Genomic DNA, 13890 nt, shown 5'->3' on the forward strand with positions numbered 1-13890 from the left:
ACTGAACAGAACTGTGCCATCCCGTCGTACATCCTGGGAGTGCTGTGAGTGCTGCACCCTTGTCTTATTACAGACAGCAGGTGCAGATGGTTAAAGGCAGGTGCTCGGCGAAAAAAAAAAAGGAAAACAAGAAGGAGAAAAAAAAGAAAAGAACAAGCACCTGGTCCCTCTGTTGTAGCAGTCTGGGGCTGCTCTCACTATGATTAGCTTTGTTTCTCCAACAGAGCGCAGCGAGGTACAAGACCTACAACTTCATTAGGATGGTGCACAGCAGCCCTTCTTTTGCCTTTGTCCTACACTTGACTGCACTAAGTTAGAGGAGGATAGGGTGTCTGTGAAGATCAGCCTTTTTATTATGAGCCCCGGCTCTGTCGCAGGCGCCTGTACCTCTCCGTAAGAAAAGGGCTATAATCTGATGCATGTTAGTTCTACCGAGTCACAATGGGCAGGCAGTGAAGAAGCCCTCGCCTGATTTCACAAAGACCTCTGCAGGAAGTGAAAGAGAGACCCCCAGAGCTGACCTGACAAGCAGCAATAAGCTCACTCCTGCAGGAGTTTGGCTGCGATTCAGCGCGGCACTCTGACCCCCTTCTAACTTTGTTGTTTAAGCTTGAATGTGCAGGTAGGGAGTCCGCAAGCTCTACCCAGCCAAGGGTGTACAACACCAAGCCCTGCTTACGGAGATTCATTTTCAGGATAGTGGGGTGTATCTTCAAGGTCGAGCGGAGGAAATGAGCGCTAATAGTGTTTGTACTATCAGGAGGTTGTGTGCTCACAAATTTGCTTTATTCGTGGCCCCACTTCATCTGCCAGCCAGCCATTTAATAATTGAAGGAATTATCAGGCCAGGGGATCCAAAGCCCCTCAGAAATGTGTCATGCCCCTGAGCAAAGCCTGCAGGAAAAAAAAAAAAAAAAAAAAAAAAAAATAGAAAGAGGGGCCTCCTAATTCGGTGCTGTGCGTGTACAACGCTGCGCAACAAAACCCAGTAATGTTCCTCCTACATACACAGACACACACACACACAAAGTTAAAACACAGAGGTTGATGATGCCACGAATGGCAAGCTTTGACTGGCAGAATATCAATACCTCATAACAGCGGGGGCCCATGCATGTCAGATAAATTTATGATTCTCTCCAAATGCCGCTCTCCTATTTTCCTCTGCATCAGAATGGGTGTTTTTGATGTAGCTAGATTTCACCATGCAGTTTGGCTAGTGTCCCTCGTACAAAGAATGTGACTGACGCAACATTAATCTCCAAACAAAGAGACTGGCACAACTACTCCGCACAATTTCAGGGCTATGAGGTGGCAACGTCAGTCTCAATTTCTCACTGCTCCTTCACAAGCTGTTCCACTTTCTCCGAATTCTCATTTAGATCAAACAAAACACTCCAGAAAGGAGGTGAAACGGTACCGTTTAAATCCGTGACACACATGCACACAGGGGACCTCCTTCTCATTTTCTAAACAGAGAGTCATGGCAAGAACTTTTTAAAATTGCCGTAATAAGGTGTGACCTACATGGGAGGGAGCCAAAGCCCAAACTCCGGCTCGCAGCAAGAATCCTGCCTATTGAGTATTCCAAAATGTAATGCATGAACATTCAGGAGGAGAGAGCTTCTCCTCTAAAGACATAATTCTCTCACGCTTGACACACAACACTTCCTGGAGCATAGGTTAGAATACATACCGCATCCTTCAAGGCGAAAAGCATGCAATATTTATTTTACTGATGCACTGTTTGGTACATTTAAAAAAAAAAAAAACGTTACCGACACCAGCCAGAGGTTGTAACATAATATAATCTCTCTGACACTGACATATGAAATACATTCCTGAACTGACATTCATGAATAATGGCAGCTGTTTGGAGAGGAATAACTCTTGAGTTCTATTTTCAAATAGGCTTCAGCTGCAGTGCTGCAAAAACAACTATCCTGCTGTTTGGAGAAGAGAGATGCCTGCAAATGCATCTTTCATGAGCACAGGATACTGTCATATGAATGTTTAAGGAAAACATATATTAACTACAGGAAGGAGGAAGATGCCAAGATATGGATTTGACTACACACTGATTAACTAAATAAAAAATGGATACTTCACCTTGCAGTAAGAGTTTGTCATGTATCGCAGAACAGAGAGGTGCTAGGTGACATTTTTATTACGGAGCTCCATCAGAACAGAATCCCAGGGTTAAAGTGGCAGTCATTCACTGTGTCCAGTGTCCAGTGTGTGTGAAAGGGCAGCCTATTCTGTGAGGACTGGGGGCCTTGTTAAGGGTGAGCTCGTGCAGGCAGTTCAGAGAGAGCTGAAGCCCTCGCAAGACCAAGTGAGGACACAATACCAGCCTGGCTATTGGTGCCCTCGCAAACTATTTACACGTTGAGATTTTTTTGGATTAAATAATCTTTAGTGTGGATACAGTGAGGGGCTAGAGGCAAATAACAGAACAGCTAGTTCGGAAAATGAATCGCTTTACAGTAATCAAGCCTTTTAAAACCAACAAAAGGCAACACTAATGCCACGTCACGATACTGCAATATATCCAAAATCTAAAGACGATATCTCCTCTCACATCGCGATGTGATATAATATCGACGTATTGCCCGACCCTACATATGGTCGTTGTTACAGTTAACTGCTAAGATCTGGGAACGTGGGAACATTATTATAACAAAATCTAAAGCGGAAAGAAACACGAGCAGTCTGATAATCAGACAAGTTGTAAAAAGACATTTTGACCTGTCACAGTGAGAAGAACTGTTCCTTATAACAACAGCACAGTAAGCAAGCCATGACAGGTTCACAGTGAGCCAACATCCACAATACCAGCAGCCTGAAAGTGAAGCAGCTAAATGGAGTTCAGCCATCATTAATGAATTATTTATACCTGTATTTTTTTCCTACTTTGACATGTCAACATATATTGTGTAAAAAAAAGGCTTCGCGAAGTATAATCTTTAAAATCTGTTTCAGAAGCAAGTGAAGAGGGTTGTGTTGTTTCTCTTATCTGCTGTGGTTGTTTTTGTTGTTACAAGCTTTATTTTCAGAAAGCGGAAAGTTGCAGTAATCAACTCTGGAAACGACGGATTTCTCAGAGTCACAGAACAATGCAAACTGTCACTCGAGTGTATTTTTGGTCAACTAATGATACCGTAGACCAAGTCTGGATTCTTTTGGGCCTTTTTTTTTTCTCAACAAATCAAACAGTCCGAAAGAACTATAACATATTCAAAAAAGCAAAAACACATTTTTGGCTGCATGTGAAGCCTGGACACACGGACGCAGACTGGCATGCAAGCACAAAGTGTGGCGCGCACCCCCCCGACTTAAGTCAGGGACCGCTCAAACCCAACCATCGTTTCTTCCACCCCCCTCCCCTCCTCTCCGAGTTCAACCCCATCTGTTCCTCTGGTGGGACGGCAAAGAGAGAGGGGGAAGGAGGAGAAAGAGGTGTGGGGGTGCTGAGGTGAGGTGAGGAGAAATTCACAGAGGGATCTGGGAGAGAGAGAGAATGGAGGAGGTGCAGGTGACAGGGAGAGGCGAGGGGACAGCCGATGATGATGATGATGATGATGGTGGTGGTGGGTGAAAGGAGCAACAAACAGGGGAAGGGGAGGGGGGGGGCAGCTCGGCCACTTGACAAATTACTTCTTTGGTGCTCCTGAATGTACAAGAAGCGTCAGAAGCAGGTGTGTTTCTGCGGCTTGGAGGAGAATAAAAGGCCTGGAGACTTATTTTGTCGACGGCTTGTAACGGCACCGTGTCTTGCGCGAGTGCATAAAGCTGGGACTTGTGATCACTGCGGAAACGGAGACACTAGAAGGTAAATAAAAGGACTCCGCAGCCACTGATGTAATAATCAAAAGGCTGGTGGCGACAGCAGATTAGTCCACGGCTTCTCTCAAGACTAATTAAAGGCCTGGTGCACACAAATTACGAAACAAAAAGAAATAAGCGAACAAATCTCACTTTTGTGGAGTGTTACTAAACACAGCAGATCATTTTGGTTTCATTTGCACGGGTGTTGAAATATCAGAGATTTGTGCTTTAGTCGCATTTATAATAAAGTAATAAAGTAAACTTTATTTGTTATCCGACGGCGACGCGTCTGAAAAAAACACCGTCCTCAAATCCACACCGTAGCTCTGACTGTCAATACTGGTCTTCAGGGTAACTACTTTCTGGCAAAAGAACGATCCCTATTAAATTATGGGTACGGCTCGATACCATTAAGAAACATGTTTTAGTACTTTGGATAAACTCACCCTGAAAAGTACAATTCAAGTAAATAAAGACAATTTGGAAATAGCTTAAGTAAATAAGATGTTCTTATCTGTCAGCAGCCCAATGTTCAGGCTTCTTTTCATTTTCTCTTTGACAAAGCCTGCCACGGCACGTTTATCTCCTGTCACTTTCCCAGGCTCAAAATGGAGGTGGTGGCCGGGTAGTCACTTCTGTGTGGCCATGCGTGGGACATGCTCCCCCCCCCCCACCCACCCCACCATGACCTGCAGTTGCAGCTCAGAGTGACATCGCCAGAAAGCCCCTTGTTTTGTCTCTGTAACTCCTCCTTAGCCAAAGGTCAAGGTTCAGTTTGCTGTGGGTGGGAGAGATTCCTCTGACACATATGGAGGCAAGATTGGTGGGCCGGCTGCGTTTATTGGGCAGATTGCTGGTGGTATGACAAACATATCCCCCTCCACACCCACGCTGTTTGTTTTATCAGGTATTTATTTAGTCAATACCTGAATGCTGCATTATGCATGAGGCTACACAATGCTTAATTACACTTGCACGATTTGGATTGCTCATTCAAATTAGCCTGTTTGATACGTGGACTATTCTCAAGAGAAGACATGTAATTACTGTACTATTTCCATTTGGCATAGAAAACTCCTGCTCACATGTAGAACCACGAAGGGATATAAAGTCAAAGATATTTGTTCTGTCATCTAAAAACTGCTTTTACTGAAGACTTACACAGTTTTCCCGTCACAGAAAGAGAATTTCTTCTTCTTCACGGTATAATGACAGCATGAAAGCTCGGGTTTGTGAATTCCAAATCCTATTTACCTCTCCACAACATTAAAGATCCTTAGTGAGAAGCACTTTGCTCAGAACTATTTGATGATAAAGCTTTTGAAATATTGATTTGAATATGAAATTGAGAGGCATTTGTGAAGGCATCACTCAAGTGTTTTTCTCTTTTAATCTGAAATTTTTCATCTGCGGGGAGAAAGAGGAGCAGAAAGGATGGACGGGAGAGAGACAGACGTGTGCGGGGGAACATCGGTGTGTATGTGTGATTCTTATGGGGGTGTACATGTGTATACGCGTGCAAATGCGATTGTGTGTCTGCGAGAGTGTGTCCTCCTGCGTGTGTTTTTGTCTCCTTGCAGACTGAGGTGAGAGACTGCTTGATTTTTGAACCACCGTAAACAAGCCAGAGCCTTGTTGACGATGCCACTCAGAGTTAATGCTCAAAACAACTTTCAGCTCAAAATCCGCTTTTCAGGAAAGTCTGAATTCGACGCCTATTACTGTGGAATATGTTGATCCGCACTCTTACCGCAGTGTGGCGGTGCAATCTTTGGCAGCAAATACAAATTCCTTTTCAAACTTAGTGAAACATAGGACGTAGTGTGTGCACACCCATGTAAACGTATTTCCATAACATGTCATTTGAAAACACACACACACACACACACACACACACACACACACACACACACACACACACACACACACACACACACACACACACACACACACACACACACACACACACACAAGCACACGTCAATCTTTCTACAGGAGGTACATACAGTGTTTGGAATGAATTCTCCCTTTTCTTATTCTGCACTTAAAATACACCTATCATATTCAAGAACTCAAAGATATGCAACACAAATACCAATGGCATATATTTCTACCAATAAAACTACAAAGATACCTACAAAAAAAACAAAAAAACTCCAGAGACTAATAATAGTGGATCTATCCAGCCGTCCTAAGGTCCAGTTGAATGTACTGTGTGTTAAGGTTGCCCTCTACTGGCTACAGATTGAAGCAAATAACTATAGGGCCGGCATTCCCCTTATTCCATGTCAAAATTAATATTGGCATGTATAACGAGTGAATAAATGATACTAGTAAAAACTGTTGATATTCACAACATATATCTATTCAATCAAAGGGACAACCATGTCAAATACTCGAGTAAAAAGATGAGATCAAAGCCTAATATATGCCCGGAGTGTGTATAAAATGTAGAGGGCTTTTAATTTGAAAAGACAGCTTTTAATTTGAAATGTTATAAGGTCTCGTTCCTAAAAGTGCCCAAAGATGATTTCTGTGGGGATTTGGCGCAATACACATAAAACTCAATTTAATTGCATTAGTATTCAGCGGACCAATGCGGTCACTTTAAGGTGTTTTCACATTTAAACTCAGAACAATTCATTTAAAAATTTTTTTAAAAAAAAAATAGCGTAAAAATTGTTGCATTATCCGTTTGAATATTTGACGGCAGCGTAAATTAAGCAAAGCAGTAGACACGTTTGGGAGGACAAACAACACCGTTATTCACAATGAATGAGACGTTCACATACTCACGTAGCCAACTTAACATGTTGGCGAGAGATGCGCAGGTGTTTTTGCTGATGCCAACGATGAACGTAAACAGAGAAGCGTAACTTCTTCTTTTATTTATTTATTTATTTATTTATTTTTTGGGCGATTGGCAGACCTACTTAAAGGTGCGTTACCGCCACCTGCTGGACTGGAGTCGACCGTAACGTAGTTCACTCTGAGTAATGCAGTTTATTTAGGGCCCGTGTGAATCGCCCAGATAAGCTGTTATCATAGACAGCATGTGAAATCCCAGATATGGAGGAGGCAGAAAAGAGTTACGGCAGCCAAAGAGTAAAACGTTGAAGTGCCAGTACTTCATACAAGTACTAGCTCACTTTGAGCACTGCTACTTGTCCATATTTGGAGTTTACCTGCTTGAAGGCACAGTATAATGTTCCTGAATTTACATTTTAATACAGCATTTATGCCAGATTTAACAGTAGGTATAGGTGCTAATCTATGGCCTGTCAATGGTCCAGAGTACTTTGATGAACCCACTGGTATGATAGCCAGTTCACCAAGTCATTGGGGACAACTGGAAAGTGTACAATTATGACATCGACACACTCGTAAATATATTTGGATTTATAGAATATAGTGGTTCTCTCAAAAAAAAATTTTTTTACATGATTTAATACTCTACGAGTTTGTTTTACTGGCTTATAAACTATTAGATGGAAATAATCTATACAAACTATTAAAGGAGCCCTCAAATAACTAGCATTAATCTTAGTTTACTCATCAAAAGGAGTACCGCTCAGCCTTTGTATGTCTTCCGTGATCTGGAGACATACAAGACATGGAGCTTTCAAAAGTCTGAGAAGATAACCTGAATGATGCCACCAGGGTTATCTTGACTTACAGGCTTTGAGACTACAAATCTATAAAAGAAAGCCTGCCTGAAAAAGAAGAGGCATGAAGTTTGCTATCTAAACTGTGTCAGACGTCTTTGATGTCATGACACCAGAAAAATAAATTGATTTGAATTCCAGCTGGGAGGTCATAATGAGTGGGGGTGGGTGAGCCAATATCAAGGTACACCAGAACGGGGTAGAGGAATGGGATGCAGGAAGCTGTTCGGTCCCCATGAGTAGTCTCCATTGCTTCTGATCAATACTCTCAAAGTAATGGAATTGTTTATTCCTTTTCCTGATGAGGTTACCACTCTAACGTCCTTTGGTTCAACAAGGAAAAACAGTGGATTGGGCACTTTCCTAGTGCTGTGTAAATGTTATTATAAAGCACAGTTTTAAAGATAATTGAATTCAAAATCCTTCCTTTGAAGTGTGACAGTAAAGAGCTTGATCATTTATCACCGGGGAAATCCTGAAATTGTTTACCGTAGAAATATTTTTTTTCTACGAACACACAGAAAGTGATATTATCCTTGAACTCACTGTTAAAATCAACAAGGACATTTTTGAAAAGCCGGAGCCAACAGACAAAAATCTTTACATTTAAATGTAAAACAACCTGCATCCTGCAGTTTGTTGAATTAATCCCTTGCCAAACACAAAAACACACTGCTGTGTGACTCCCAATTGAAATAACACTATTTCTTCTTATATTTTGCACACTACTTTGAGACAGCAATGAGGCAACAGCACTGCAAGTTATTTTCACGTCTTGGACGAGTTTGGGGATTTTTGATAAACGAATGTGCTGCAGGAGTTTCATCCCATTCTCCAGTTTCTGAAGCGCCTCCCATGTGGATTCCTATGCCATGACACAGGTTTTTGTATCTCGCTGGGGCTGCTGCAGCTCGTGCTCCATCAGCATGACTGATCTCATTTACTCTAGTCGCATCCAAAGACGCCAGAAGTATAGGCAAGGGAGTTTCATACTGTTCGCGCAAAAAGCACAGATTACTGAGCCGTCGGGGACTCGAATTGGGACGGGAACAACAGTTTGTATTTAGGATTTCGCTGTATGGGAAACTCCGGGGTGCAAGAGGTGTATGGTGCTTCATAATGGGATAAACAAACAGATCAAAAGCCTTCGCTGCACTGAATTATCTTATGTACTGGATTCAATATTAGTCTGCTGAGACGTCAACCACGCAGCACTTCACGCAGCACTTTACTGCAGCAACAAACATATGGCAAATACAAATTCTAACAAATGTGACTGCAAATTATAATGTGTTTATTAGTTCTATTGAGTGGTAATATCACTGTTTATACTGTAATAACCTTACATTTTTTGAAGCAAATATATAGCAGGACTATAAAGACAAAAACTGATGCCCACTCCTTGAAATACCAGAGATTTTTCTTTACAAGGAATACAACAATCTAAACTCAAGAAAACACATCTACAGCAGAGAAATACAAATAAGGGCAGTTATTTATTTGCTGTCAGTGCCTTCGCTGGAAGAGAAGCTGTTTCTGTAAATGTGTAAGCAGACTCATCATCTCATGACATCCCCTCTCTGTAGCTCCACTTACCATGACATTTTGTTCCCTTTGCTTGTAATTGATTTCTACTTCAATTTATTAATATAGCCTATGGAGCGCCTGCAGCACAACGCTAGTTATCTGGGGCCCACCAGGAGCTTAATCTCCGAAGATGAGCTGGAATTAATAAGAGTGTTCAAGTAACATATTGATTACAGAATCAATGTCTTCTACTTTGCATCGTGCTCAAATGATTACATATAACACCATTAAAGAGAACCACCTTTTTCAACCCTTATGTTTCAATCTAAATTTCAATAGGCTCTGTTTTGATTGATAACGCGTAAATCTTTCACCCAACTTTTCATACCAAGAGAAAGAAATGGATCAGTGTATAGATGTTTTCCACCACCTCCAGGTTCTTATTGATGAAGCTTACATTATTTTCTTTCACATCAGCCAAAAAGGCTTGTTACGCTGAATCATAACAGAACACTAAAGGGATTTTTGTTAAGGGGGACTATCGTGGTTTCCAGGTCACAAAATATTCTTTCAGCAAAACATTTACTGTATAGGCATCAGCTCCACTGTACATACTGTATGTCACCGAGTAAAACAACACGTCTGTGCAAAGAATAAGAAATTATTCTCAGTAATGCTCTAAATGTCAGAATCATGATATTGTTATTTGGGATTGTTTTTCATGTCAACATGCATTTGGCACCTCTAAGTGAGACGCAGAGAAAGAAAGAGCAGCTGTTACTTACATCAATAACACATCTCAGTGAAAATTAGCCAACAAAACTCAGATTTGTTTTTGTCTTTTAGATAGATTACACAGTCACACACACACACACACACACATACACACACACCACACACACACACACACAAAAAATCGATGCGTGCAAAATGACAGCATGAATACATGCAGGGCAATAAGTAGAGCAGATGTGAAGACATGAGTAGGATTCATCACTTCTCTGCTGCTGCACCCTCAGTGGGTTAGTCTGAGTGCAGTGGGATGAACGTTGCAGATGTCAAACCAGCGCTCATCCACCTCCTTGTGTGGCAGCAGGCCATTTCGTGGCATGAAGGGCCGGCGCCAGCGATCCCGGCTGCCCACCACTTGCCAGTAGCGCGTGCCCTTGAGTAGAAAGATGGCATTGTGGGTGTAGGAGAAGTAGGCAGCGTCAACGTTGCCATCTGGATGATCTCCGATCACCACTGGAGGGAAAACATCTCTGATGTTTTTGGGGAAGCCTCGAGCCAAGCTGTTGGCTTCCACATCGAACACGTACACCTGTTTGAACAGATCATTGTTTTCTCTCTCGTATAGAAATCACTTCAAATACAACACGCAAACAAATCACAGAGGAAGTGTAGCACGTTTGTTTGCTTAAATACATTCCCTCGTAGCTAAGACACAATTAATCAGCTTGGGCTTTCTCGCTCAAGACGTATTATATATCCACTTGTTCTACAAACCGGCATTGTTAGATTACAAATCACACATGGAGTCAGTAGTTGTTATGACAGTGAGGCCACAGCCAGATTTAAATTCTAGTGAGGCCCAAGTGCAAAAATGAGCTGCATGCCCCCTACTGAGACCCTCGCTACAACGCACACAGTGCATAATGCCATCTGTGCATTACATATGCATCCACCTGCCTCCAAGTTCCCATTGGATACAGAGCATACATAGATACAGTATGCATGGCAGCTTTGTGATAATCGGATTAAACATAACTTCATTTAGGAATGGAAACCAAGGGAGTCCCTCTACAAAATGATGCCATAAGAATAGGTAACAATGCGGGACCCATTAGAGTTGTTATTGCTCTTTGTTGGTGCAAATTAATCTACAGGGATCTCAGGCCCTGTAGCATTTGCACACTCTGCTCAGTTTGTAAATCAGCCTCGATTTAATCCGTTCAATTAGACCTCATCTGTTTTCTCTCAGACAATTCTCACATCCATCCATCCATCATTTGTCAAAGAAAAGGATGCACTTCTTACAAGAGTGTTTTTGAAGAAGTAGATGTGGGAGTCCCTCCTGTCATAAAAGGCCGTGTCGATAGGGCCTGACACCCCTGGGAAACCTTCGGAGATCAACCACGGATAGCGGTGACCGTCTGAGTCCTGTCTGAACGCCCGGTCATTCTCACTGTCATACCGCCAGAACTGAGTACCTGAAAGAGCAAAAACACGTCACAAAAACCTATTTATCACTGACCTGCAGCAAACTGTAAAAACTGTCCATCTTGCCTTTGAAGAAGTAAACAGCATCTCTTCTTCTGGACCACACATGCACATGTGCATCCACTCCATCCAGGGGAATCCCATGCCAGCCAGTCTGCAGTGCAACTGGATCACCAAAACGCGTTCTGTTATTTCTGTTCTCATACAGCCAGTACCAGCCGTCCCTCATGAAATAGGTGTTGAAGCGGATAACCACCTCCCCATAGCGCGTCTTCTCCTTTCTGATCCAATCAAACACTGTGCTGAACTGACCTTTACAGCCGCCTGGTTTCAAACACAAGCACGAGAGAAAACAAATTGGTTTTTACGGATAGACTGCTACTGCATGTAAATAAACTATTCCTCTGTGTTTATCTATATCCACTAGATGGTGCTGTAATCATGTACCATATAGGTGCTGGACGGCTTTTCTGTCCATCCAGTCCATCTCAAATCCGGACTCGTGGGGCAGATAGCTGGGCTGCATTATAGATCCAGGTCTGTAGATGTGGGGTAGACCCAGAACATGGCCAATCTCGTGAACTGCTACCTAACAGATAGAAAATGTAAAGTGTTGTTAAATGGAATTAGCTGTTACTGAACCTCTGATTCTTCTTCTTTTCTGTTGTAACACCTGATGATTGCTTTGATCATCCTGTAGTATGTCTACCTTGAGAAGGCTGATTCCACTGCCAGAGTGGGGAGCAGTGAAATGCTCGTCATCATCGAAGTGAATATCGCCTAGGAACCAGGCGTGGGCGAATTCTTGACCAGTGCCATCAAACCTCTGATTGCATCCCAGATGTCTTCCTGTGTCAAAAACAGTGGCACAGAATTTTAAAAAAGATGCACTGATTTATCACTGCAGTGAAATATGATATTTAACACACGAGGCAGGTATAGTGACAAAATGAATTATCCAACTATTGTGCAGTCAACATATAAACTGCTCAATTGTAAGACAGACATATTTCAGCTATCCACTTCCTTTTACTTAATTTTACAAGTTTATTGACGCATTTCATGTTTTTCTGGCCTTAAGTAATTTTAAAACAAAGTTCTTTACTGACTAATTATCTGTAAATGACCCAAAAGTAAAACTTGCCCTTTTGCAGATACTGGATTCCATATTATGTTTAACTATTGAACTTGTAAATGATGACATAAAAGGGTGAGTACCCTTCATAGAAAAATGAGGTTCAAAACCAAATTTAAAGTATGACTCCATTCATTTATTCCTAAAAATTTTTTTGCATCGACCTTGATGTATATTGGCTGAGACCCACCTGTACCAAACCCCAGCTTGATATCAACATCCTCCAAAGGAGACCGCGTATCCTCCACAAACTCCAGCGGCGACACCTCGCTCCACATCCTGAAGGCCAGCCTGAGGATGTACCTCTGCTCTTCGATAGTCAGCTGACTGCTGTAGCCTTCTCCAATCAGCCTCCATTTCAGCACCTCCTTAGTAAAGGCCATGTAACCTGTTTCAACTAAATCTCTCTTCTGCCTCCTCTTGGACACCAGACTGGCAAGGTGGCGCTTCCTGCGTCGCACCGCTTCACTCTGACGCGTGTTCACACTGATGTTTGCTGTTTGGCCGCCCACACTGATGTCATGTGAGCTGTTTAGAGAAGTGACATTTAAAAAGTCTTCTGTATAATTCATGCTGGTGTCATTGGAAAAGCCTGTTAGAACACTTTCTGTGTCATTAAAATGTAAAATGTCATCCTCAGAGGTATTCGCAGCACCAAAAGAAGTGCCGTTGATTATGTTATTTGCTGTGTTGTTACTGTCAGCCTCATTAAGATCTTCACTGCTATTGTTTTCAAACTCTGAGTCACTACTGCTCTCGGGTGGTTCAGGGGTGTTCAAGTCAATCTCCTTGTCAGGGACTCCACACCTCGGTTTGTTCATTGCCTCCTTGGTGGCCTCGTCAAACACACCTGTAAGCGGCAGACCTGAAACCCTCTGAAACTCTTTAAGTGCTGAGATAAATGCTTGGCTCTCTGTTTGACTGTTGTAGCCATCTTGATCACCAGCTTGAGGATTCTCCCTCGAATGAGGCACTGAGGTCCCCTCCTGGATCGTAGCTTGAAGATCATCCGGGAAGTCATCGATGAAAGAGCCGTCTGACTCCTCAGACTGGATCTCCTCCCAGTTCACCGGCTGGATGAATCCGTATCTAGAGAGAAATAACTATAGCAAGACATGTTACTGTTACAAAACTTTATCATAATCAAATGGATGTTGAAATATATTTTTAAAAAAATTATTAAAATGGTTTCACCTCTGCTGTGTATCTGTCCTTTATAACCTCAGCTTGGTGAGAATTAAGGATCTGTGCGTCAGAATGATCCCGATTATGGAAAACTTTCTCTGCATCAGTTGAGCTAATGTTGGTCAAAAAAAGCAAAATGATCAGCTGGATAAAAGTCAGCATCGTGGTGAGGGTTTACTCCTGCGACTACAGAAAAGACGAGATGATGTTGAGGAAGGAGCAACACGGCTTTATAGGGACATCCCGGGTTTCTCCACACCCATGTAAAGGTGTGACTCTCTGGAGGTCACCCACTTTCCTCACCTCCGCGTCAAAAGTAAACCTGGCTTT

The 13890-nt window shown here is 42.4% G+C and overlaps 1 protein-coding gene across 1 annotated transcript; it reads right to left on the reverse strand.

Annotated features, from left to right (window-relative positions):
* Nucleotides 1-10012: 10012 nt before the first annotated feature.
* On the reverse strand, nt 10013-13722 carry mmp21 (matrix metallopeptidase 21). The gene is made up of 9 exons (XM_069713111.1): nt 13570-13722; nt 13124-13478; nt 12888-12934; nt 12566-12845; nt 11950-12089; nt 11688-11829; nt 11307-11564; nt 11058-11230; nt 10013-10341 (listed from the first exon to the last, which is right to left on the reverse strand). Exons 1-9 carry the CDS (start codon nt 13720-13722, stop codon nt 10036-10038), a joined length of 1854 nt encoding a protein of 617 aa, XP_069569212.1. The 3' UTR covers nt 10013-10035.
* Nucleotides 13723-13890: the final 168 nt, after the last annotated feature.

The sequence above is a fragment of the Brachyistius frenatus genome, unplaced genomic scaffold (assembly GCF_029030835.1).
Source record: "Brachyistius frenatus isolate BFR_SWC_R1_liver_20210118 unplaced genomic scaffold, ASM2903083v1 Contig_115, whole genome shotgun sequence".
Taxonomy (NCBI): Eukaryota; Metazoa; Chordata; class Actinopteri; family Embiotocidae; genus Brachyistius; species Brachyistius frenatus.

Excerpts from the sequence above, each read along its gene's own strand:
- mmp21 (XM_069713111.1), bottom strand. The coding sequence starts at position 13,722 with ATGCTGACTTTTATCCAGCTGATCATTTTGCTTTTTTTGACCAACATT. Across the intron at positions 13,479-13,569 it reads AGGACAGATACACAGCAGAG|TTATTTCTCTCTAGATACGG; the intron begins GTGAAACCATTT and ends GTCTTGCTATAG. Across the intron at positions 11,565-11,687 it reads AGCCGTCCAGCACCTATATG|GCGGCTGTAAAGGTCAGTTC; the intron begins GTACATGATTAC and ends GTTTGAAACCAG.